Raw genomic sequence first — 27,777 nt, 5'->3', positions numbered from 1 at the left:
AAAACTATTCATTTGACAAGCACATGCTAAGCATTTATTTTACAGAAAGTTCTTGGGGAAACAAAGATGAATAACTGTCTTTCTGATGAATAATGAAGGTGGCAGAGCTCTGTGCCGAATGCTCTAAACGCAGTGGTTTTTCAGTCCCACAGCCGCAACCAATTAGTGGTTAGTGAAATCATTTTAGAGGGGCAGGAGCAACATTATTTTTAATTAAATAGAATACAATAGAAGAAAATAGAAAAGAAGATGGTGTGCGAGTGGCATGCCAAAAGGTGAAGCGTTTCCTTCTTTCTTTCAGTGGTCATGTGTGCCGACTGGTTTCCAAAGTAAGACATTCCTTATTATGAGACATAGTCAAAAATGGTTTTAAAAAAAAAACAACTTTGAAGAGAGAGAAAAAGAAGAAAACAAAAGCCTGTTCTCAAGAAGATTTCATCTTTCTGGAAGAGAAAGCTAATTAATGGACAGCAGCATCTTCTGTATAAAGCAGTTAATGACAGATGAAACTCGTGGTACTAATCTAGTGTCCCATGAGGTTGGCCTAGGGGGAAGTGTCAATGTGATAGTCATCACTCTTTCCTCCTTGAAGAACTTCTTTCTACTCCCAGAATATTACAAGTTAATTCTTCTTAGAATGTCTTGTTTCTCGTTTTGTGTTTGAAAAACTGAAGTTAAAAGATGTTCAGGTGACTAGACCAAAAATCACATGCTTCTTGGTTCCCACCTCCTAATGTTGAAGTAAGGCTGAATGGACACAGCTCTTGGGCCTTTTCTCTCTTCTACCAACCCTCATTCCTCAGGTCTCTCCATTCATTCTCAGGGCTTTCGTACTGTATGCATGCCCACACAGATTTTTCCAGCCAAGGTTGCCTGACCTCCCAGGTGTACATATCCAGCTCCCTGCTCAACATCATCCCTGCCTGAATGACATGGGCATCTTACTACATCCCAAAGCAAGATGCTTCCCCTGATCTACTTGGCCTTCTCCTCTTGGCTCATGGGAATTCATATCTTCCACTTGATTACACCAAAAGCCTAGAAGTCATCCTTGACATGTTTTTTTTTCCAATCCATGCATACAGATCATCATTAAGAAACCTGTTTGCCCCCATGTTTTCCCCTGCCACCGCAGCCACCTGGGTCTTCATCTTGGACTCTAATCTGGATTCTTTTTGTCTTTATTATTTTTTTAATTTATTGGTTCATTTTCACTATACATGACAGCAAAATCCATTTTAGTATAATCGTACAAGCATGGAATGTATCTTGTCCTAGTTAGAATCCCATTCTAATCTGGACTCCTACAGGAGCCTCCTGTCTCATCTCTGATTCCACCCTTGTTCCTCTTTAGTCATCCTCCACCAGACAACCTAAGAGATTCTTTTAAATTAGAACATATCTTTTTTCTGAACAAAACCTTCTATTCCCAGCTCACCCTGAGTAACAGCCACTGTCCTCCCAACAGCCTGAAAATCTCACGTGAAACAGACCCTAGCCCTGCCTGTTATCCTTGCTCTCCAACCTCATCTCCCCTCACCCCACTGTGCCCACCTGGCTTCCACCTGTTATCATTGCAGGCCTGCTTTCCCCTGGGGAACCTTCTCATCAGCTCTTCTTTCTGGCTGAAGCTGTCTCTCCCCAGGTATGAGGACCACACCCTTGCCCCCCTGACCTACTCAGGGGTCACTTCTCAGTGAGGCCCTTTGCGACTATCTCTTAACACTACCTGCTACCACCCTCCCTCCAGCATACACACACTCTCTTCCTTCCTTCCTTGCCTTCTGTTCCTCCATACCACATATCACCATCCAACATGCACTTTCCTTATTTTATTAATGGCTTCTGCTTCTCCATAAAGACAGGGTTTGGTTGATTTTTTTTTTTTTTTTTGCTTGCACATTGCTCTATTCCCCCATGCCTATCACAGTGCCTATTTCAAAATAAATGTTCAATAAATGTGTGTTGAACCAATGAATGAATGCTTTCAGAGCATTTTGATAGAGTCACAGGAGAAATGTCATTTTTAACTCTAGTGTAACCCCTAAGTGATCAGTTAAAGTGAAGGAAGAGAATAGCATGATACAGTCTCATCTAAGAAGCCCTAGCACAGAACCCGATGAGGAACACTCCAGTTGGGACGTTCCTTTTCAGGGTCACTTGGGCTAGCTTGGAAATACTGATTTAAACATCTATATTAGTGTATCATCTCACCTACGCACAGGCTTGTGTGACAACTCGTGTTCTCTACAGAAAGTAGATTGAAACAGCTGAAGGTTCAAGTCCTTAGGGGCACTTCCCCTATATGGTGATTATTAAAGTGGGGTTTTAAATCACCAGAAATATTATTCAGTTCTTTCCAAATGCCAAGATTTAAGATTCATGGAGTTTGGTGGCTTCGTTGATACAGAATGGTTTAAGATTCAGGAAGGAAAGATTTTACTGTGATCCATTTGAATACAGTATTCCTTTAGGTATTGTAAAAGTTTCTTGGAATAAAAAAGTCCAAACAGCTCCAAGATGCAGGAGGGATCAGAAGACAGAAAAATAGTGGCACGCCTCTTCTTAGTGTTTTATTTGTTTATATATATAACAAAAGTTAAGTCTATGTTTTGTAAGTATCATCATCTATATCCTCATTAGAAACTTAGTACTCTAAAATTAATAACAGAGAAACTAGAGGGAAGTGTTTTCTGGAAATTTACTTCAAAATTTTGAATTTTAAATTAAGTATTAATACCTGAGATGATCAACTTGATATTTTATAATCTCCAAACTTGCGGTACTATTTTAAATAAGATCATCAGACTTAAAAGTTTTAAGAGATCTGCACTCAAGCATTTTTAAAATAGCTGTACTATTTGTTCATTAAATGTTTATCAGAATTCATGTTCTAAAGAAATAGATTCATGCTCACACAAATTTGACAAGTAGTTGGGGTGTGTTTGACAAATAGAAAATGTGCTGAGAGATTTATTAACATTTTAGCCAACACCCAACATCTGATGTCAGTGAATAACATTTTCCACATCTGAGTTTATATCATCCCCAAAAGGAAGATATCTCTTCTTCCACCTGTACCTCTGCTTCTGGACACCAGAGTCAGAATCCCAGTTTACCTCAGGGAATTCATTTCTGGGAACTTGGAATTATAGCTCCACACCACATAGGATGTGGTGGGCAAACACTACTGACTATAACATAATAGAAAACTGCAGGGGCTCAGCTAGTCATTCCAAGCCAACAGATAAGCCTCCAATATGCCTGAAAATAAACAATTGTGTTTAAAAAAAAATGAGAGTTCCAAATAAGCTTATCTCCTATGCAGCCAGCAGAGAGAAAATATATTTACCACAGACATAAATTCTTATTGTTTTTATCTTTTACTCTTTTAAGATGTTTTTATTCTTGCTTATATTTCACTGAAACTTGTAGCCAACTATAACTGCTGGGTGTTGAGTGTTCTGCGACATTACTGTAAGTTCTCCTAGTTGTTCCAAGCAACTAACAACTATTACTTGTTACAATTTTTTAAAATGTTATAGCATTACATCTCCCAGCAATTTAATACTTGAGTTTTATGTTTAAAGGAAAATTACTGTAACTAAGTTTTGAAACTCTTATAGACACCAACATGCTATGATGAGGAGCACAGAAATTCAAGTGAGACAAACCTGTCTTTCAGTTCTGGCAATCCCATACTAACGGTAGCATTTAGTGCATGTTATTTAATCCCACTCTCAGTGGAATTGGTAGCAACATAGTATTGTTGTAGTAGGTAAAATAATGTTTGTGTGTTAGGAATTATCAAATGGCTACCTGCAGGACCCCAGGCTACATTCTTTATCTTTGTCCACCTTTCCAAGCAAAGGTCCCAAGATCCTTGTAGATTGAACAGGCTTAGATCACACACAGAGATCTGGAGCAATGCAGGGAAGCCGTGAATGAAGCTTGGGCAACTTACATGCTGATTGGCTCCTGTGTCTCTCCTGAAACAGTCTCAAGTAAGGAAGGAAAGTTTCCCCAAAGTGAAAACCAATGGAATGTGACTCCAAGAGCCAGAGTGGAATCCAGTAGGAAAACACAGAGATACCCATGACAGTCAAAATATAAGGTGGACAATGAATAAAAATTCCTTTCTCCTCCTGGCCCTACATTCTGCAGGAGTCTAGTGACTTGGTTACCATTTATGTTGTCACAAAGGCATCTTCCCGACAGACAGTGCCTCCTTCAATGTCAATGGCATTTTCTACCAGCCCTCAAAGGCCAGCGGAAGCCTCCCCTCCCTTGGAGGACTCCCTGTGAGGCTCCTCCAGCACCAGTTCTCAGTGGCCCTTAGGCACCTAAAACACATTTCACTCCCAAAGAACAGATGCACCCCCAGTGCAGAGGACATAGGGGAGCAAACTCCAAGCCCAATAGGTAATTCCTAACTCCTGAGATTTAATACTCAGATCAGGTTGAGCAGCTTTAAAACTCTTGTACTCTTTTCCTCCATCATTCTCCAAATTTATTGATCCACTTAAGACTCACAAATTCCTTGGAAACCAGAGACTTGTGTTTTATAAAATGCTTTTGGTGTATTTACCCAGAAACTGCTATGGTACCGGGTACTCTGTAGATCTGTATAAATTTCATGAGTGAGAATAACCCCATAGGGGTGGTTTGCATAATGAGCAAATCACCCTTTCATGTTGCTGTTTACTAAATTCTATTCTTTCAAGAGCATTAAAAAGCACTATGGAGAGGGAGCTTTGGCAAAGTGTATAAACCCTACTCTAAAAGAGGTAAGTATTTACTTTTGTCCTTAAAAGGGAACTATAAGCAATCTCAAACAAATTAAGTTTTGTACCAGCTTTGGGCTTCCAGGGGAGTTAGGAAGGATGGTTGCCAGGGAGATCTGCTCCTGTCTGCGAAACAACAATCATGCCTCGGATCTGCCTGTCACATTATTGTAATCTTCCTATTCCTGCTTTTTTTTTTTTTTTCCTGCTTTTGCTATAAGAAGAGCAAGCTAAAAAGGCTACAGGGACACTTAAGCCAAGTCGCATTTGTCAAGGTGAAAGCTGTGTGGAGGAGAAAAGCAGTTCTCCCAGCTGCAAAGAAGATGCAAAGGAGCCGAGTGAGTAGGGAATCTGAGAGCCCACTAAAAGTGCTTAGAAGCCCCCACACATTACAGCCATCTCTGGAAACAGCTGGAGGCAGGAACGTGAACTCCATAGCAAAGCCTTCTCACACATGCTGCTGCATTGTAGGGATACTTGGCCTGAAAGTCGTGGCTGTCCTGCAGGTTTTCTAATTTCCCCCAAACTGTCCGATTTTGTTCCAGCAGTAATGCTGACAACAGCTGGAAAGGGCACCACGAAACTGAAACATGTGCTATTTCACTTCCCAGTTATTTTAAGAATTCATTATTTTAAACCCTCTTGAGCGATGCTAGCCAATTAGTGTCAAGGTGATGTTTACGCTTATTTTAATAGTTCCATTCTATTTTTTTTTCCATGTACAGTTATGCAGGAGCATGTACTCTATTCCTTCTTTTTCTTTTCCCTTTTATAAGTTTGTTTGTTCATTCACTCAGTCATCACCAATGGATTCATCAGAAGCGGGGGATAGTTTTAAAAACTTTGGTGCCAGACAGAGGGCACTCCTGCTACTTATTATGACCTTGGGCAAGTGATTTTTACCTTTTTGAGTCTAGTTCTGCAGCAGTAAAATGGAAACAGGAATGCCTATTTTATAAGACGGCTGAAAAGATTAAAATAAGTGTGATAGGTATTTCTCCCAGTCCTTTGAGGTTATTCCATAGTTGTGAGACTTTGCCATAATGCCAAGCCCCCACCTCTTCTTTCTTAAATGCAGGGTTTGTTCTTTTTTTTTCCCTCCTATTGATCCATCAAACTCAGGAAGGGTCAAGTACCCTCATTTATCTGTTTGCTGGCTTTTTTTTTTTTTTTTTTTTTTTTTTTTTTTTGGCAGTATTGGGCCTGGAACCCAGGGCCTTGCCCAAGCCAAGCAAGCACTCGACCATTGAGCTCCATCCACCCCAGCCCTTACCTGTTTGCTTTCACTGAAATACCTTGTCCTTTAGGAAGCCATCAACAGCAGCTGAGTGGTTGTCTTGCAAATATACACCTATAATTGATACCATTTTAATCACTAATCTTCTTGGCTGTCTTTTTTCCTAATCAGTCAGATGCCTAAGTTATTTCTCCAGGCTTCTTTGGTTCCTGATGAAATGGAACCTTGCCTTACACGCCACTCGGTGTCAGCCTCCTCCGTTTCCCTTCCACATCTATGCAATGCAGAATTGCGCTGGCCGGCCCTGGTGTATGTCCAGGACACGTGCTCCATTTCAGCTCTCTGGCTTTCTAAGTGTCTCCATTCCTTTTGTGGCTCTCAGATTTCCCAAAATCTCACACATTTTCATTCCTCCAAACCTCACCATCCAATTTCCCATCCTGAGATAATCCACTCTCAAGGAGTCACACGCACATGGCTTCATCTCTCAGCCATTAGACCATCACTGACCCAGAATGTCTGAGCACATCTACTGGTCAGTGGCACGTCAGTAATGGCAGTCCAGCCCCAGCGGGGTGCTCAAGCTACTTGTGCTTGGGGAGAGGGTCTTATAACTATGCCTTCCCATCTCTACTATCTTAGCTCTTCTCATTTTTATTTCAAGGCATGTAACCCATTATTTGTTTATTAATTTACTTTTCTTCCAGACAGATCTAAAAACCCTATGAATTTGTTCTCTTATCTGAAATAGGTGTTCTGTAGATTGTCATGAAATAATTGTTATGCAAAAGACGTTTACTAATATGAGAAAGGAAAAGATCTCTGGTCTGTGAAGAGCACACCCAGCTAGGGCACGGTGGTGCTATGCCACACTAGCTACTGAATTCTCTGGACCTCAGTTTCTTTATTTAAGTGTAATATATTACAGTATTATAATAGCATAATTATAATAATATAATACTATTCTCCCTATCTTTCAAAATAGCTGTAAGGATCATGAGACATTTTATGAACCTGTTTTTTATACTTGCACATAATGATGGAATTTGTTATTACATGTTCATACAATAGATTCATGCTGGTTATTAATATTAATTTGATCACTAATAAATATGAACATTAAGTTCTATAATTACTCACCCAAAATACACCTTTTTAAGATCTTTTTTAGTCATAGATGGACACAATATCTTTATTTTATTTGTTTATTTTTATGTGGTGCTGAAGATCAAACCCAGTGCTTCACATATGCTAGGCAAGCTCTACCACTGAGCTACATCCCCAGCCCATCCTGTTTCTTGTTCTGCTTTTCACACATAAAGAATTTTCAACTGGCTCTAAGACCCATATTTTTCACATTTTTAGCATCTCAGATAATCAAGATGCATCATTTATTCTCTGGATCATAGATTTACTTAATGGTATTTCTTTTCTTCTGAGTGTCACCAAACAATATTGAGGGGTTTGCATTGGTGCCTTAGATTCTGTAAAATATATTATTTTACCTTTAACTGGTGTGATCTTCTTTCAACTAATCTTGGAAAAACCTAAAGGGGAAAAAAGGTCAGGACCAAAATAGAGTCCACTTCCAAAGGACCCAGAAGACAGACAAATACCTTTCTATGCCCACCAACCAATTTAGCTTTGTTCTTTTGTTTTGTTCCACATTTTTATTGATCCACTATACTTGCATATAATGGTGGAATTTGTTATTACATGTTCATGCATGTATACAATGTAATAGTCCAATGTGGCCAATATCAATCAGCTACATTCTTTCTTACCATAGAAGAAATGTCTGAATTAAATTTGTATATTATGACCTGTAAAGTCTACTTGCATTTATATTCTTATACTAGAATATCTAATAAATAGAGGATGTCAGCTACTTTTTCATCAGCAAGGTATTTTTGGTTGGCCATACTTAAAAAGTAACCATGAAGAGAGATGTTTCCAACCTTTCTCTCCACAATTTTAAGGTGCTTTGAGGTTCACAAATTGTGTTCACACACATTATCTTTGTTCATTATACATCTGTTTTCATTCCATCTTGCAGATTTTGATTCAGTAACTAGTGTGATCTTGGGTTAGTAATACACCCAAAGTCACATGCAGTGCATGGGTCTTGGACAAGACTTCCTTAAAGTCTTCTCCAAATACAAAACTAGTTCCCACGGAGGTTTCTTTGTCCCTAAGATTTCTGTGAACCAAACTGAAGCCTTTGAGGTTAGATCCCTGGGAAGCCAAGTAAGCTGGTGTGGCCCTGGCATCCCAAGAGCTACAGGCTCCCCTTCCAGTCCAGAGTAGATCAGAGTCCCCAGGACAGAGAGCTGTAAAACGCTCCCTGGTGGGGAACTCTAGCTCAGTAGTGGGAGTAGACAGTCCATTAGAACTTAAGCTTTGCTTAATAAATTTCAGTTATTTCTGCCCCTATTTTACCAAAAACAATGCTAGTAGGCCTCAGAATCTTTTCGAAAAGACAAAAATCATCTATCATTAAGGAACATCTGTGTGCTCAGTAAGATGGGTACATGCCAAGAGAACTGGAGAAATCCCATAAAACAGAACTTTCTTAAAAAGCACTTCCTGTGTGCTTCTGGGCATTACCTCATTTATTCCACACATGATCCTTTAGGGTAGGAAAATGAGGCACAGAGAAATTAATTAACTTGCCCAAGGAAGTAACTGGCCCAGCAGGAATTCAAACCTGGGCAGTGTGATTGCAAAGCCCACCCCCAGCCTTACAGCAACACCGCTTCTCCCAATGTCAGTGAGCTTACGGAGTAGTTGGAGAGAGAAAACAAGGACTCAAAGAACCAGTAATGTGTATAAAACAACTCTTTAGTGATTATGCAAATAAGTATGCATAGGATTATGTGGATTAGAGGCTGCTAAACTTTTGTTTTATGAGCTATACATTCCCCCACACTACCACACAACTCTGCCCTGAAGCTTAAAATAGCCACAAACAACAAATCCTGACAGACCATGGTCATGTGTCAATAAAACTTTATTTATAAAAACGGTGGGCCAGATGGAGTCTGCAAGCTATAGTTTGCTGACCCTTTATGTAGATAGTAGCACATGTGAGATGAGCTTGCAAGATGCTATGTGACCTCGTCCCTTGTATCTCCTCCTGTCACTTCCCTCTTTCTCAGTGCTCTCTGGTGGGGCTGACGTTTTCGTTATTAGACTTTGGTTACTCCGAGTTCATTCTTATTCTAGAGACTTTGCACTGGCTGAGCCTTCTGCCTAGAAGCTCTGCTCCCAGATCTTCCCAAGGCTGGCTCCTTTGGTCATCAGATCTCCTCTCCCATGTCACCTCTTCAGGTCAGCTTCTCTGACGAGCAAGTTAAAGCATGCATCGCCCCATGCATCGCCCCATCTTCTCTTCCTCATAGCGTTTACACTTTCTGAAATTATCCAGTTCGTTTATTGCTGTGCTCGTCCATTACCTACCTCTTCCAGCTCTCCTAGAATGTAAGTTCCGCTGAGTGGAATCAACATGTGCATTGTTCACTGTGGCAAGTAAGCGACCAAAAACACTTGACAGAAGTAAAGGAATGAGGGAGGGAGGCAGGAAGGGAGACTTTAGCAGAGTAAGAATGTATTTCCTCTGTTCTGTGATGGAATACTGCATTCAAACTACCCACCATTCAGGGCCATGATGCTATTTCAATGAAGAAAGCATCTTCATCCTGGAATTAGAGGATGGTTAGCCCTGCATCGTGGTCATTTCTTGGTCAGGGGCAGTCTTAGGACTTCGGAATGATGCCACATAGTTTCAGTTATGGAATGGCTGTACCTGAAATAGAGAATGCTCACTACTCCTTATTTTATCAAAAATAAAGCTCTTTATTTCAGTGTTAGCACTTAAACACTAAAATGTAAATACCCCCCCCCCTTTTTTTCCTAGTCTATAGCTATTGTAAAATTTAATCTGTAATGTTTATTTAATGTTTATCAAGCCCAACTACCTCCTAGAACTGATTTTCTAGAACTGATCTACCTCCTAAGATGGTTCCAGCAAGCAGGATATCCCTCTAGCCTGATACCAGCAAGCTCCTGGTCCCTTTTCTCTTTCAGCTTCCCTTTCTTATCAAGACATCAGTCCCCTAAACACCATCACAGGTAACAATGATGCCTTTCACAGGCAGCCACAAAGGTGACCTTCTCTTTAGATTTCTCTGTGCTGCTTAAGTGGAAAGTCACAGCAACCTCTGACTCTATCACAGCAGCTGCAGCCACGGAATGACCTTTCTCAACCATCCAAAGAGGGTAGCATTTTAAACTTTGAGCCCCTTACAAAATGGTACATTTTCTTCTAAAACTGGGTACCTAAGCAATGTCTGTCTCTTGCTTTGGAGGTTGACTAAAAATAAAAGCCAGCTCCTTTATAGCAATTTTACAAATCCTTATGGATTAGCAAGTGTTTCTCTTCTCCAAGGTCTGGGTTTTCTGTGTCATTTCCATTTTTCCTAGAACTGATTTCTGTATTATTTTTTACATGTTGTTAGGGAGGTGAAATAATATATGAGTGTTTGTATTCTACTCTGATGGAAGTCGCTTTTGTACTTAGCTGCTGTCATTTGAAATAAATGTTTAATTGAGAGGTATACAGATTAAGTGATTCTCAACTGGTTCCCTTAGCAACAATTAGAGACTGTTTCTAGTAAACCCCGCCCCCCAAAGTTTCTACCATAAACTAACTTTGAAAAGCACCTAAATAGAAATTTGCCATGTGTTTCTTCTATAAGCAATATTAGTAATCAGTGTGTCATCTGTCTCTGAGAGCAATGCTTGTGAACTTCGCATTGGTACTGAGGAATGACAGAGACTGGCTGCCTTATCTAATGACCCAAGCTGTACCAAGTTGATTTTGTAAAATGGAATTGCTTAGTCAATAATTAGGTTCTGAACATGATCGTATCTGTGCAATGAGTCACTCGTCAATTGAAGGAAAACAAGACTGTTCTCAACATTTAAAATTTCCTAAAAACAACCTTGTTGCTGTGGTGATTTTGATGCTTTTTAGCTGAAAAGTAAAAACTCTACATTGCTACTAACATAAGTAATAAATGGCAACTGCATCAAATAATAATGGATCACGTAGTCAAGAACTTGGAACTGTTCAGTTCTGTGGGCACCACAAACCACAGTCTAGAAGGAGAGGCTGCATCAAATACCAGTCAACAGCAAGGCCCCAGGAGCTGCAGCACTGAAACTACCCCTTCAGAGCTGTAATTTGGGGCAAGTTCCATAACCTTGGATTCCTCACTTGCAGAATGAGCTGGACACAGTGGTGCTCACCTGTGATCCCAGTGGCTCAGGAGGCTGAGGCAGGAGGATAAGAGTTCAAAGCCAGCCTCAGCAAGAGTGAGACACTAAGAAACTCAGTGAGACCCTGTCTCTAATACAAATACAAAATAGGGCTGGGGATATGGCTCAGTGGTCAAGTGCCTCTGAGTTCAATTCCTGGTACCAAAATAATAATCATCATCATCATCATCATCATCATCATCATCATCATCATCTTATCCCTCAGGTGCATGGATCAAGTGAGTTCATATAAAACATTTCAAACAATGTCTGTAAACAGGAAGCACAACATAATAATTTGTTAAATAAACACATTGCACAGCCAAGTTTCAACTCTGTTAAGTACCTGTCAGAGTAAGAACTACAAACTGCTGTTTCCAAGTTCGTGAGTTGTTCGTTGTATTCAATCTGGTGCCTCTTGATACAAAATTCCAAATTATAGAGCTATATTGATAATTTAAGGAGAAAATAATAGTGCTTTTCCTTCAGTGGCCCATCTATTCTCACCCCAGAGACTCTGTCATATTTAGAAATATGTCATATGTATTTGCCATTGTGGACACTTTTTCTTAACCTCTTAGATTTCAGATTCACTTCTTAATCATAAAACTTATTAGATTCCGATTTGTGGAAAACAAACCAAAAGACATTGAATCCCAGTGCTTCTGTTGACCAGCTGTGTGTCATGGGGCAAGTTACTTCAGCTTTCTGAGCTCCTGCTTTTCATCTGAGAAATACAGAAAAAAATGCACAGGATGTTGTATCAATGAAAGAAATTCCTATAAACAAATTTCTTGGCATAGTTAAATGTTACCATGAAACACTGTGTCTTTTTAGTGGGTAACCAGTAAATAGCATCAAAATATTAAGTGCCATTTTACCTTCTCATTGTCCACCTGGCCAGTTGGCAAACTTGGGTACTCCTTCCCCCCAGCACCATGGCTAACTCCTGTTTCGAATGTCTCTTTGATACATATTCCATTTGTGGTAATGTATCTTCAACTTGCTAACATGTTGACTTGGAACTTTTCCCAAATTTATGTCTACTTTTTCTTCCCACCCCGGTTATAAACCTACTGAGGGTTGAACCAGCCTGCTCCCTCTTCTGTTCTCTTTTGAGTTCCATGTGTGTTCCCTGTGTTGTAATTTATCACCATTTGATGGATGAGAAGTGTCACTATGAATTTTTTCATCAAATGGAGGATGAATGAGATTCAACAGGAACTAGGTTAAGTTCACATTGAGATGGAAAATGTAAGAGGAATTAAAAAGACTATCATAAAGAAGTCTTCTAAAATGTAGTATAATGCCATGTTCAACTTGAAAGAAATGGTTGTAGAAAGAAGACACAGAATGTTACCCTGAGAGCATTCTCTTGGGTGGTCTCCACAATTATGGACTTAGAGCAGGATCCAACAAAGCAAGAGGAAAAGAATGATTCAGATAAGTAGTAACAATCCCAGGTAAGCAGAGCAATCAAATTCCAACAGAACAAATGTCCTCAAGTGTGGTGTGTGTGCACACTAATATGCCATTAGTTTTCACAAGAATTTCATTAGAAACCTTCAAAGAGTGCTTTTCTCAGATCTATGAAGGCTGACTCCAAACTGAAGAGGAGTTCAGAGAGAAGAGGTGATTAGAAAGTAAATGCAGTTGGTATAGACAACTAGTTAGAAAGAAGAGAGACAGGATATGAGATGGTAAAGATGGAAGGTTCAGGGAAGGTGTAGATAAATCAGAAAACATTCTTGAACCTTAAATGGCAATTGAAAACAAGTCATTGAAAAGCTCAAATAAAACTGCTTCTCTGCCAGGCATGGTGGCGCATGCCTGTAATCCCAGCAGTTCAGGAGGCTGAGGCAGGGGGATCTCGAGTTCAAAACCAGCCTCAGCAAATGAGAGGCACTAAGCAACTCAATGAGTTCCTATCTCTAAATAAAATACAAAAAAGGGCTGGGTATGTGGCTCAGTGATTAAGTGCCCCTGAGTTCAATCCCCAGTACCAAAAATAAAAAATAAAAAAAAATAAATCTGCTTTCCTTTCTAATTGCTTAGACTCCGCTATTATCTGTGAGAAAACTGAGAAGTGTAAATGAATCAGAGCCAGTGTTTTTACTTTTCCTAATGCCCAGGAACTTTTTTTTAAGATTATGACATGGATGTGCCTGCCTTCCAAATATTGTCAAATCTATCATAGTAAAACACTGTTAGTGAAAGGTTATTATCTAAAGTTTTAGATATTGATCTCTATTACCTATATCGGGGGTCATATGAAAAGCAGGAAAGAAAACCAAAATGAAAAAAAATTGAATCTTAAAATAGTGAACTATGTGTTTTGTATCTGACTAGGTTCCTCAAGATGAATGGTCGGGGTACACCCCTCGAGGCAGGGATGATGAAATTCCATGCCGAAGAATGCGAAGTGGCAGCTACATCAAGGCCATGGGGGATGAAGACAGTGCGGACTCAGACACAAGTCCCAAGCCTTCTCCCAAAGTGGCTGCGCGAAGAGAAAGCTATCTCAAGGCCACCCAGCCGTCCCTCACGGAACTCACCACCCTCAAGTAAGTAGTCCAGACACAGGGCTTTGGGGAGCCTTTGCATTACCACCTCGGATCAGTCCTATGTCTCCAAGAGTTAGCGGGGCAGTGGAAAGCTCTGCGGATGGAGGGCTGCCATACAGGAAGTGGCCTGTTGACTTTGACATGGGATGTGACTCCCATGCCCCGTGTCTTCAAGGACAGGCCCTCCCAGCTACACTCTCAGTTGATCATAGCTGAACCCCTCACCCTCACGAGGGGTTCCCAACAACCTAGAATGCTTTCTGGAAAAATTAAGATTTCTGACCAAAGAGAGGATCCATTAGGCGTTGGTTCAGCCACAAAATATTGCAGGGGAATGCTTCCTTAAAAGACTTGGATTTTTTAGATAACTGAGTAATAGAGACTGTTGTCTTAGAGAAGTGTGTTGAATCGTTTGTCAAAGTTTATGTATTCATTCTTGAAAATTAGATGAGATGGATTAGGTGAGATGACAATTAAGTGTTTCTGGATATTTATGGTTACATTTGGCAGCTCTATGCATATTAAAATCATAAGACCTTAAAAGTAGTTTTGTTTTTTAAAAAAATATGATCTGTTACATATTATAATTTATAATTTAAAGAATATTAGAAGTATTCTTTACCTTCATTTGTGCTATTTGTAAACAGAGAACAGCATTACAAAAGAAACTATGGAAATTATTTCACACAAGACCTGACTTAAATTTTAATGTTATTTATAGAGAGTAAGTCAGAGCCTTGGATCTAGAGATATAATTACATTTGGATCCAAAAAATATATTACAGATAATTAGTACTTCTGAAGTGCCTTTGATTCCATATTTTGATGAAATACATGTTACTATTCATTCATTTACATTATGTTACAAAATGAAAAATTAAAATATAAAATAAATAAAACCGAGAAAGCCAAAGAAATTGAGTTAAGGAAAACAAACCAGATTGTTAATCAAGAGCATTGAAAATCAGTGGACAAACCAATCAAATACAAACTAATGGATGAGTGAAAGGAAATCTAGTAGAGTAGAGGAAAAAGAAAGGAGGCGGGATCGTGAACTGAAATAATTTCTATGCATGTATGAATTTGTCAGAAGTGCACCCACTACTATGTATAACCATAAAGCTCTAATAAAAGAAAAAAGAAAGAAAAACAGTGACAAGTCTATGAGCAAAATGTATTTAAATAGCAAAGTATATCATACTTAAAATAACTGGAGTTCCTTGATGGATTTTCGTCCAAGGGGCCATATGGAATCACTCCAGATTATTTTAATTAAAAATTAATGTCAATACATTAGTAAACCAACCCCCAAAAAGCTCTTCTTTCTTTCCTTCCGATTCCAGTTGTCTTTCCTTTGTGCCTTTATGCATTAGTTTCCTAGGACTATCATAGAAAGGTACCCAAACTGGGGAGCTTGAACCATAGAAGCCTATTGTTTCACAGTTCAAGCAGCTGGAAATCCGGTTCAAGGTGTCAGCACGGCCAGGCTCCCCTGAAACCTGGGAAGCACAGTCCTTCTCTGTTTCTTCCTGGATTCTGGTGGGTAGCTGGCAAAGCTCAGTTAATCCTTGGCTGAAAGCTGCCACCTTTTAGACTCTGTCCCTGTTGCCTTCTGTGTCTTTACATGGCAGTCTTCTTATGACACCAGTCATTGGATGACTTCATCAAAGGTCCTATTTCCCAATACTATAGTGCAAGTCACATTTACAGACACTTGGGAGTCATAATTCAATGTATACCATGGGCATACAAGGTAAGTTGATTATGGAATTAAAAAAAAATTAAAACAAATCTTCACTGCACTGTGACACACCTAGCAGAAAATTAAATATACTCAGTCTGAGAACAACTGGTATTGTTTAAAAACAAAAGTCAGTGTGCCAAGGCAGTATGAAATAAGGGTATCCAAAGACCCTTCTGACAAATATCTTCTATGAACTTTAAAATAGCTCTCAATAGAAGAATAAAAAAACAAAACAAAAAAAAAAAGGTAGACACAGCCATGGTGTTAGTTGACATCTTCTAGAAGATGCAAATGAGAAAATAAGATGAACAGAAAATCATTTAAAGTCTCAGTTTCCTCTTATGAAACTACATCTGCAGCCTCCAGAGGTCCTGCCACCTCCTGAGGGCCCTGTTATGTTAGCGTGGAAATGCACTGGGCATGTTAGCTGAACCACACCTAGGGGTCTGGGTGATGAGGTAGATGGCGGCTGCTCACAGCAATACACAGGTATGAAGAGAACCAAAAGGAGCAGAGCTATGAGAAAGATGAAATGCTCTGAAGAAGACTGAGGACAGAGCCAAAATCGTCATTCGCCACAGTGTCTTGGGGTTCCTCTCCTCGTAGCTTTGGGGGAGTGAAGAATCCACTCTGAAGCCCTTGGAACTCTTCCTTTTTCATTCACCTCCTGTGCAATATCGTCTTCCTCTAACGTCCTAGATCATATTTTTACAACCATCCTATGTTTCTTTTACTCCCAAAGTTTTAAGAGCAGAAAGAGGCAAAAACACACAGATAGTAGATAGACTGAGAGATGAGAGGATCAGCTACTTCAGAGAGTAAAATCATGGAAGTTAGTAACTGCTAACATACGGAAATTCAAAATGGAACCAGTTTGCTAAGAACACCTGTAAATTGAAAAACATTTTTCTTTGCTTAGAATGGAGTTTCATCAAACCATTTCTATTGTCCCCTTTCATTAGCAAGCAGGAGAACACCTGACCACCAATCATACACGTGTTTCTTCTCTCTAACCACCCCACTCCTGGAATTATTTCTCTTAGTTCCAGTTATCTCCATTCACTTTTCCCTCACCTGTCTTTTGAGTTACATTTATCATTACAGTATACATATTAAGCTTCCATAATACTCAACCACATAATGGTTATTAATGATTTCTAGTTTAAAGATATTTAAGAAGATACTCAAGGAGAAAGGAGGCAAAAAAAAAATCAGACATGACATGACTCAGTTCTGTCTTTTATTCCTTGATGATGTTTTGACTGGAGATCATTATTTTTCTAGAAGCTTGAAGCATTTGGTCCCTCATGAGAAAAAAAAAGATACCCATATCCTAGAATTCTAGTTCCCCCATAAAAGAAAACTATATTTATGTTCCTACTTCTTTGACATTTAAGTCAATTTTTTTCCTCCTTCCTCCTCAGCAATTCACAGCTTTAGGGATGAATCATAGCCATGAACCAAGACAACTAAAATTAGTCAAGTGAGATTGGGACAACATTTCATTTGAGATTTTTCAACTCCCATCTTCTCTCAGAAATTTCAGAGAGAAAGCACTCCTACACTTTTTACATTGTTTTTTCTTTATTCTTTCCCCCTTTCTCTTTTCCAGTTGCGTCTTGGGGGTTTATCCATGGGGGTTGGTTTTCATCAACTACTTAGTGGTGGTGATTGGATCATCTGTGGAACATTCTGGAGTTAAGAATAGACTTAACACAGCAAAGTCCATCTTTGGCCTGCTGAAGTCCTCAACTATTAGTCTCCAAAAGTTGTTTCTTTCATTCTTTTCTCATATTCCATAACTGTTAACAATTCCTTCCACCTCATCACTAGCTTTTCCTTCTTCTGGGCTTAACTACTGATGAATCCAAAGTGGCACATCACCCCAGAATATTAATATTTTCATGAGGAGCTTCTGAATATTTAATAGTCATTTTTCAGACAAGTAGAAGAAAGGTTTGGAGACCAAAGTTTCCTCAAAGCATATCACCACAGCTTGAAGAACTTAAGTCTTTTACTTGGATTTTCTGTAATATGCAATTTATTCTGGAACGGAGACTACCACCTGCTACCATGATTACTTAAAACCAAGCTCAAATCCCATCTTGGATTTTCATTCCATATACTACTGTAAAAAGAATTTTTCAAAAATGATATTAAGTGGGCTACCATTTAAAAGTCCTTAAGTTAAATTCAAATAACCACCAACCTGAAACAAATAGCACTTTTAAATTTCTCCATACTTGTTTATCTCTTCATCCAAGCACTAAAAAATTTTCTTTTTCCCTGGAAGAAATAATCAGCCTTTGCTATTAGAGACTTTGGAACTCCTCTGAAATTGGCAAAAAGAGCCCCAGGCTTTTGTGAGAGGGCCAGTCAGAGCTCCCAGGAATTTTGAGAAAGTGTCTAATAGAAGGCTTTTGGAAGGTTTATTTTTAATTCTAAATGCCTCAAAGGAAGACAGTTTTCATTTTCAGGATGGTTAATCCTCTTCATCTTTATTCTTTTCCCCAGGGTCTTGAACCATTTACTTGGAATGGAGAGGGGTATTTTAGATAAGTTGATAAAATACGAAATAGCTCTGAGCTTTTGGTAACTGGTTTAACATCCCTGAATCTCCCTAATAACACGAGAGTCACAGGCCTTTAGCATGAATGGCACCACTCAGGTGACTCCTGCCCCAACTCATGGACAGACAGCATTAGCAGATCCCAACATTGATGGATCCCATCACCTTTCCCACCAAGCACAACTCATAGATCCTGGAAGCTATTTCTAGTCTACCTGAAAGATCTCTGAGGAACCTTTTGGCACCAATACGTAAATTGTATGGATGAAGGACAGAGGAACCAGAGTTCACAGTTCAAAGACAAAGGGACATTGCATTGATAAATACAATCCTTTTGATAAATAAAATACATTGATAAATAAAATCCTTCAACTTTAGCTCTGGAGATTTTAAATGAATTGGTTTTGCATCAGAAACCCAAACAGGAGCCTCTTGCTGGAGTCTCTTTGTCTCTGTATAAGTCTTCTCTCTCTCCTTCTAGACACACTGTGTCCTCTGCCTGTTCCTCACATTCCACATGCCCCTCCTACCTACCGACTGTTCCTCCTGTTCCTTCTCTTCCCAAAAAAAGAGGAGGAGTGGTGGATATGGGAGCATCATTATTTTTTTTCTCAAAGATGTGAACCATATTTAACAATATGGCAATATATATACCATCCTATCTTTGTCCTAGTGATAGGAAGTGCCTCTGGTTTCCTTTGCGGTCTGCTTTCCCTTAATGCTTTTCCAAGCCTTTCCTACCTATCCCTCAGTACAATTGCCATACGACATCCAATAGTAAGGAGAACAGAATAGCACGATGTGACACTACAGAATCGCGAATCTACATCCTCCGTGACATAAACGCAGAGTAGTTGCTCATCCCTCCCCGACCACAACACTTTCTCCTATTATTCTCCATCTTTCCTACTCCCCTCCCACTTTCCAGAGCAACACAAAATGGAAAGAAGTTTAAAACAGGGAAAGTAATTCTCACTCACTGATACACGGTCACTTGCTCATAGGCTTATGATCTCAAGACCTTTCGAACCCCTGTAGAAATGCCTGATTGAAAGAAGAGGGGAAACTAGGACAAGAAATTAGTGTTGTATTCAGTCCTTGATTTTCCTGCCCAGCTTTTATTAAAAAAAAAAATTGCTCCTTCATTGCAATATGAATACTCTCTTCCAAATGATGTGGACTGTGTGAGTACTGCAGCCTGTGTCACACTGTGGCCCCTTATTGTATAATTAGTCTTTAGAAAACCCATTTTGGAAGGACACCAGCATAGATCAAACTGTCCCTACAAGGACCATGACCACAGGGAAGAAAGAACAACTCGTGTATCTTTAAAGGAAGCGAAAGAATGAAAGGAAGTACAGATTTTTTATACACACACACACACACACACACACACACACACACACACACCAGGGATTGAACCCAGGGGTTGAGCCACATCCCCAACCCTTTTTTATTTTTTATGTTGAGGCAGGGTCTCACTAGTTTACTTAAGGCCTCACTAAATTGCTAAGGCTGGCTTTGAACATGCAGTCCTCCTGCCTCAGCCTCTTGAACCCCTGGGATTATAGTCATGCACTACCATGTTTGGCTTAGATAATAAAAAGTTGGAAAGATATTTATGTTCTAACCAAGCTCTGAGGGCCTGACTGAATGCTGAGGGCTTTACGTGTGTGGTTTCATCTGATCACACAACTCTATACACGTGGTTTTGCCCACTTTACAAATTAGGAATCTTCATGAGACTAAATAACTCCCAAGGTAACCTGTCAATTGCTTGTGAAAGCTAAGATCTAAACCCAGTGTTGCAGGCAGAAAAGATAAAAATATGGATGGAATAGTGAACTGTTTTAAAGACACGTTTAATGAAGGGAAAGGAAAACCTGCTGGGTGTCAACATCTGAGACTTGGTGTCCAGGAAAAGGACATTCATAGCCTATGGCGAGAATGAGGAATGGATCTGAAGAGGTGTCAGGGGCTCTGGGAGGTAGGTTCTTACCTGGAAGGGCTATCAGCAGACACGTGCATCGACGCTGGAAGGACTTTGAGAATGTCTTGACCTGAGTTTCACCTGAGGTGAAGGAAAGAAGGACCAAATGACCAAAGGATCAGAGCTGCACACGCCATCGGCTGACAAAAAGCACTAGGAGAAGAGATGGCCTCTGAGGAGTCTGGTTCAGCCCTGTGGACGCCAGGACAAGTGTGATAACAAATCCTAGACCCGTATGTGTTCTGGGACCTGCCTTGTATATATGATCTGATCCTTTTTTACATGACTGCTGACCAGACTTTCCACCTGTACCAACCAGCCACAAGGGGCTGTGTAACAAGGCACTGGGAGGGCAGAGATGTGAGCAGGGGAAAGACCCAGTGAGGATTCTGGAAACAAAGTGTCCTCACTCTGCTTAGGTCATTCTGATCAAAGGTGCTGCTCACTGTCCTATGAAGAAGATTTCGATTTGCCAAGAGCCTTAAAATACTTTTGCCTTGACTATCTGCTGGATGCTATTCCTTCAATTTAATATCTGTGTTCCCTGTTAAAGTACAGACAACCAGCCAAAGAGAACAACCTAATTATAATCAGAAATCGTATTCATGTAATCATGCAGTAAACATTTATTCTGTACCTAAAATGTTTAAGTATTGCATGAGTCATTTATACCTTGGTTTCAGTAAATTTATTATGTGCGTTGCTAAAATTGTTTTCCAGATTTTATATGCACATATACACTTGAATCTAAAAAAGCAGACTCTATGGAAAAGAAAGAAACTTAAAATTCAGAGGTTGACGATTGTCTTAGTCTATTTTCTGTTGCTATAACTGAGTAGCACAGACTGGGTGTTTTATAAAGATAGAGGTTTATTTGGCTTCTAGTTCTAAAGACCAGGAAGTCCAAAATCATGGTGCCAGCCTCTGATGCGGACCTTCTTTCTATATCATAACAAAGCAAAGTGTTAAATGTGGCGAGACATAGCAAGCATGCTAGCTCAATTTTTTTTCTTCTTCTTCTTTTAAAGTAACTAATGTCACCATGGGGGTCCCACCCCCATGGACTCATCTAATCCTCACCTCCCAAAGGCCTCCCTTCTGAACATCAGTAATATCTTACTTTGGGGATTGTTTCCAACACGTGAACTTTTCAGGGACATATTCAAAACCACAGTAACACTTTTGTTCAGAAATTTTTTCTGGTTGGAATGGGGAAAAATTTGAGGATTTTGTTTGTTTTCTTTTATGAGTTACTCTTTTATCAGCATAATTGAAGTTACTAGTTTTACTTTCATTTTATATATCATTAAAAAAAAATTCTCATTGTACGCCCAGATGGCAGGACACTATGCAGGAAAGAGAAAAGTTTCTTTAAAAAGAAGCCTAGGCAGACGTATTAGAAGATGCCTCTAATTCTTTTTGGAAGCAGGCTCAGCATAAGTCCTAAATAAATATATCTTTATACAGGATGCATATGGAATGGCAAAAGTACCCATAGATCAAACAGAAGGAAATCAAAACTGCAGCCCAAGGAATGTAGGTTACCTGCAAGGAAGAACTTCTAGCTGCAAAGCTATTGATTATTAAACAAATTAATTTGGAATTTTTTAGAGAAACTTTAAAACATCTTGAATTGTATTTCTCTGGAGACTTTGATAATCAGCATTGAGCTGAGTGAAATGAACAGGATATCTATATGAGATTTGGCCTGGCTGAGAAGTCTAACATATTTTTAAAATGTACATTGATCCTATATTTTCAAGCTAAGCATAGATAAGACGTCAAGGTACCCAAATAACCCAGTACTCCCTAAATATAAAAATATTGTTATAGGGAGTCGCTCCAGAAAACACTCTAAGTCCAAATTTCAAATCAAAAAAGAGCTTTATTTACCTGGCCAGGGACTGTCACCCACCACAAGATAATTTTTTATAAGAAAACAGCTTTGATTTCAGTTTCTCAGAAATAGCCCTTGTAAAAATTGTTTATAGAAGGCAACAAAATGGAGTCTTAAGCCTGTCTATGACAGTTTTTGCTTTATAATTGTCTTATCTCACTATCAAAATCTCATATCTATAATCTATATTTTTACTAATCTATAACTTACATTCTTATTGATTATATTTATCAGCTCACACCACAACAATATCCCTTTTCTTCTTGGCTCTTCTCTACCAGTAGAATTGGCATTTTCCTAAATATAGTCATGAAGCATTGTGATTCTCTTCTTACCTCTTTGAGCTTTAGGGCTTCCTTATCTCTCAGCTGAATGATTTTAAAGGACAGATTTGTCTTGCTGCACAAACCTCTCTCTGTTCCAACTCCTTCCAAAGTCTTTCTACCAGGTTACTTTAAACATTATTTCTGAATTCTGTTCTGGCTATGCACACAGTCCTCAACATAGCATTCAAAACTTTCACAGTGAATCTCCATTCTCCTTTGAGATATTCTTTCCTGCTGTCCCTCTACAAGCTTTCTATGCTTTAATCAAACTTAGATATTTGCTGGATGTGAAATGTCAAAGAAAAAGAAGATGAAGAAGAAAGGAATTAAAGCACAGGGTAAGTTGAGCCCAGACTGTAAAGTTGGTATTTGGAAGAAAAACGGATCACTTCTCCTCTCATTCCATTGGCAAAAGCTAGTGACACTGCAAAGTCTAACTTCAAAGAGTACAAGACAGGCAACCTTACCATGTGCCCAGGTACAAACAAGCAAAAAATATTTGACAAGCAGCTATAATGCCTACCAAAGTCCATCCTTCTTGACTCTAAATATTTAACTCACTCTCTCCCCTGAAAACAACATATAATGCTTCACTATTAAAGGGAGAAAACCCAAAGGTCTGTCCTATCCTGGCACAAAATCAACCTCAAAGTTTATGGTCTGTGGTTGATGCACAATAGTCTGTACAACAGAGAATGATACACAGTAATATTTGCTTTGGTCCAGGTGTATCTTTGAGACATGCAGACTCAAAAAGACAAATTCATCTGCCTCCCACATATCCAATATATAATTGTAGAACAAGAATAAAACGAACCATAATAAACATTCCAATGAAGGAAGAAAATGGAAAATAACAGTAGCCACTGATCCATTCAATTCTGCAATCTCACTGGGTAAGATGCCGTAGGCCCTGTACCTTGGGGGACAGAAAGTTTCTTGATTAGGCTGCAGTTCTCCCTGGGAGCAACTTCTGGGTCCGTTGTTCTCCATATGTCCTGGTTCCCTGCTCTGGAAGAACTCTTCCATTTCTATTATCTTCTTTGACCAAATATATAGTGTACATCAGGGAATGGGAATGTGTGTTCCTTAGGGTCCCAGCAGGCATTTCAGGACTCCTCCATTTACCCCCCCCCAACTGTCTTTTGATCTAGGCTCATCCTTTTGTTTGGTTTTGTTGTGTTTTGTGTTGTTTTGTTGGTAGTATAGCTCTCTTCAACATACAGTTTGCTTCTTCTCTGTCGACTCCAATGAGTTCCATGTGCCAATCACCACACTGATAGATCTCTGCTAGACAAAGTTATCCTTTTTGCTCAATTCATTTTCCTTCCTACCCCCATACCTCTATCTTACATACTCTCAGCCTATCAGGCTAAGTAAGAAAATCACAGTGATAGCTACTTTATGAATCATTTTGTCTAATCAGAGGGATTTACTTAATTGTATCTTCATTCTAAATTCTCTGAATCCATTCTGAGGTTTAAGCAATGGGATGTCCATATCCTTGATTTGAATTTTGCAGGAAGGGGTAGTTTTCATATGCCATCATCACCTAAATCCTTCACATGTTTACCTTTTACAAATTAGATTGAAATCAGTTTCTTCTTCTAATCCTGCAAATCCACAAATATCTAAGATTCTCCTTATTCTCCTTCATTGCTACTTGTAATCTAACCATTTTTTTCTCTGTTTATTTCTTACAGATATAAAGGCACACACTGTTAGGGATTTTTGTCATTCTTGTTGCATGTCTGGTGCCAATTTATGTCCCAGCTAGTATAGGCTAGGTTATGCCTTGTCAACAGTTGCCAACAGCAACCAACCCATGGTATTGACACTGCTTTGAAGCTATCTCTAGAGCTATGAGTTCATTTTTACATCATCTACTGTTCAAGAAAAACAGTCTACCAAATGACTTACGACTGTATACCATGGAACAAGACTTTTTCAGTCTCTAATAACAATGACTTTGCTGCCTTCTATCACATCCTGAAACCATAGCGCACACGTTTAGGGATTTTTGTTGTTCTTGTTGCATTTCTGGTACCAATTTATATCCCTGCAAGGATAGGCTAGGTTATGCTGTGTTGATAAACAGCCAGCAGATCTCAACAGTTTATTTCTCACTCGTGATATTATGACTTGGCATGAGGCTCTGCTCGTTGCAGCCACTCAGACACTCAGAATCATAGCGACTCCATCCCAACAGATGGGATGATCGCCAAATCACAGAAAGGGATGGTGGCAAATCGAGCACTACTTCCTGTAAGTCAGACACATGGCCTTCACTCATGTGTCATTGCTAAAGCAATCTATATGACCACAGCTAATTTTAAAGAGGCATAGAAGTGCAATACCAGCATGTGCCCAGAAAACAAAGTGCTGAATGCATTTGGTGACCTACAGTCAATACCTCAAGTCCTTCGTTAATGCTATCTCCTGCCCTATACCTTTCCATTGCCATCTCCTATTCATTGATTCCATCAACAAAGACAAGCATGTTGCTCAAGAGCTAGGGTGCTGAGGTTAAGTCACCTCAATTCAAAATCAAATCATAGCTCTGTCGCTTCTAGATGTATTAATATAAGAACATCATTTACCATTCTCTGCCTCAGTTTCCCCATCAGTTACATAGGGACCATGCTATCTCCCACCTCAAGAGTACTCATGAAGATTCAAGAAAATATGTGCATGATGCACTTAGTATAGAGCCTAGTGCATTGGAAGTGCTCCTTACATGTTGGATATTATCATTTGGGGCCACCTGCTATGTGCAAAGTATGGGGATACATTAGTCATTCCAACGCCTAGTCTAATAGATTTTACAATCTAATGGAGAACACTAGGGAAAAAAAGACTTTATTTTTTTTAAAACTCTCCTCTCAGATTTAACTTCTGTGGATGGTGTAAATTATTTCTTCCCCCTACGAACTCTCAAAACACTGTGTTAACATTTCTCAAGGTAGCTGTAGCCTTCTTATGTACTTTTCTAGTTTCTCTGTTCCTCCTGCAGAAGGATGTTCATAAGATATCTGAAGGAATGTCTGTGAAGCACCAGGTCCAGCATTACCCCCAAGGAAATGCGAAACAAACGCTAAGTACCCGGTATGCCTAAGGTGCTTTGAGCAGTCCCTTCCCTCCAAGGCTTCAACCTGTGTTGTTGGTTTGAACTGTCATCTGACATCCGCCCAGCATCCTTTGGCTGCATCTGTGCTCCTCAGATTCTTCAGCCTCCCCGAACTTTCTGAATCTGTGAAAAGCTCCCTGTTCCTTCCAACCCTGCTTAACATTGCCAGCCCACCTGGAGGCTGGGAGCTCAGTCTGGCAGGTACACATTAGCATGTTAAAAATATCTATACAACCGTCCCTAGTACTGTCACCCACTTTGAACATCAGCATAGTTCCTTCTGTTCACCTGGGGAAATCCCTATTCTTTCCAGTTTTCTAAGGAGGAAGGGGTTGGCACTAAGCCACCAGCATTAACTAGTCCTTTTAGAATTGGGCAAGGGTCCTCTTAATGACCACTTACTTGTGAAACTTACTCATGAATCCACATAAAGCAGTTACATCTATCCTGATCATTGATAATAGTTTAAATTTCTCCCAAGCCTTTTTTTTTTCCCAAGAAAAAAATAGTACACATAGCAATTTATCAAGTGTTTTCAGTACATCTCATTTGATCCTCTCAATGGTCTCAGAAGGGATTTAGAGTTGATTTTAACCAAGAATTTACAAGTGAGCCAAAGTTTTCTCATGGTTTTGAGGCTCATTATAGTAGCACCCCCTCCTCCACAGAAAATCTGAACTAAGCTTCTCCAGAAATCTTCACCATAACTGATTTTATGATTATCAGCAAAAGAGTCTCTACAAGAGTTCAATGCAGGTAAACTTCCTATTTTCCTGATGCTCTATTACTTAGCCACTGGCTTAGAAGAGATCAGCACTCCAGGTGCTGCACATCCCTTTACTTCTTTTTCACAAACATTCATCCAGTATAGTCGTTTGTAGAAGTGTGTTTGCAAATGCAAAATGTGATTAAAAAAAAAGAGAGAGACAGATCCTTAACAAGACCTCTAGCCTTGAGCTGGGCTTCACAGAGATGTCTACATTTCTAAGATAAGAGAAGTTACCAATTGGGCTCCATGGTAACAGCTGGCAGGGGAAGGAAAGAAAGGGGAGAAGAAGCTCTCCCCTTCTCAGGTGTTGTCCTTGAAGGGTTAACTTGCCCAAAACAGTGGGGAAAAAAGCTGCTTTTATGTGAACTTCTGCAGACTGTGAACTTCTAAGCCCCTCCCCTTACATGCTGGGTATAAAACTCTGAAACTACCTGAACTCGGGGTTCAGGGGGTTGATTGATTACAGCAGAAGCTGTGCCCTCTGAACCTGGCTGCAGCCAAATACAACTGCTTCCTGCTATCTTGGGTGCCTTGCCTCCTCTGCCTTGCCTACAATGTCATGAGACTGGTCCTGGGCTCAAGCTCTAGCCCTCTGCTTTCCATTGCCAACTTTCTTCCTCCCACTGACTCATGGAGCAGTGGGGACTTTTCCCTGAACAGTCTGGGGACTTTCTACACCATCTGGACATTGTTTTTGACTTCCAGCTCAGAACCTTCTTTTAGTTCCTTTGAACTTCTCTTTCCCAGAAAAAGCAGATCTGGGAGCTCTGAGCTTCTATCCAGATTGCCAACTGCATATGAAACTGCCAACACCTGGGTAGCATTCCTGTGCTGAACTTGAAGAAAGGTGAACACTCTGTCAAGGGTTCAGTCCCTTGAGAAAGTCAGACTCATCGTAAAGCTCATGTCTTCAGAGGCTAGGATGAGAAAGTCAAGTGAAAACCTCTGTCCCTTGTTGCTGACCTTCTCTACTCAGTGAAGAAAAGTTGTGTCTGAATTTCAGAGGAAACAAAGCCAGAGATGAACAGGGCTGGCTGTGTTAACTAGCTTTCTGTCACTGTGACAAAATACCTGAGATAAACAACCCATAGAGAAAAGTTAATTTTGGCTCATGGTTTCAGTTCATGATCAACTCAGTCCATTGGTTTTGACCTGCGGTGCTGTATGACATCATGGCAGGGAGACTATGGGAGAGCAAAGCTGCTCACCTCATGATGGTCTGGAAGCAAAAAGAGAAAGAGGAGGGGCCAGAGGCCCAATATCCCCTTTGAGGACACATCCCCAATGGCCTAACTTCCTCCAGTGGGCTCCACTTCCTGCAGGTTATACCAGCTCCCAATAGCGCCACAGGCTGGTGACCAATCCTTCAACACATGGCGCTAAAAGTGCTATAATTGCTCAAAAAGGGGGGAAATTGATATGAAATGGAAATAGCAAGAGATGACTTCATG

General features: G+C 39.8%; 1 protein-coding gene across 16 annotated transcripts in view; it reads left to right on the top strand.

The window, feature by feature from the left end:
* Positions 1-27,777, top strand: part of Dlgap1 (DLG associated protein 1) — a 364,173-nt gene that overhangs the window by 56,996 nt on the left and 279,400 nt on the right. For 12 of the 16 annotated variants that reach the window (XM_076836478.2, XM_076836479.2, XM_076836477.2 and 9 more), the window contains exon 2: positions 13,690-13,904. In XM_076836478.2, the coding sequence (XP_076692593.1) occupies positions 13,690-13,904 (215 nt within the window). Of the gene's footprint in view, positions 1-5,008; positions 5,123-13,689; positions 13,905-27,777 lie in introns of all 16 variants that reach the window. The other 4 variants (XM_076836480.2, XM_076836481.2, XM_076836489.2 and 1 more) reach the window with 1 other exon arrangement.

Source organism: Callospermophilus lateralis, chromosome 17, assembly GCF_048772815.1.
Source record: "Callospermophilus lateralis isolate mCalLat2 chromosome 17, mCalLat2.hap1, whole genome shotgun sequence".
Classification (NCBI taxonomy): Eukaryota; Metazoa; Chordata; class Mammalia; order Rodentia; family Sciuridae; genus Callospermophilus; species Callospermophilus lateralis.
The sequence above is the reverse complement of the archived record's forward strand: the minus strand, read 5'-3'. Positions and strand labels throughout refer to the sequence as shown.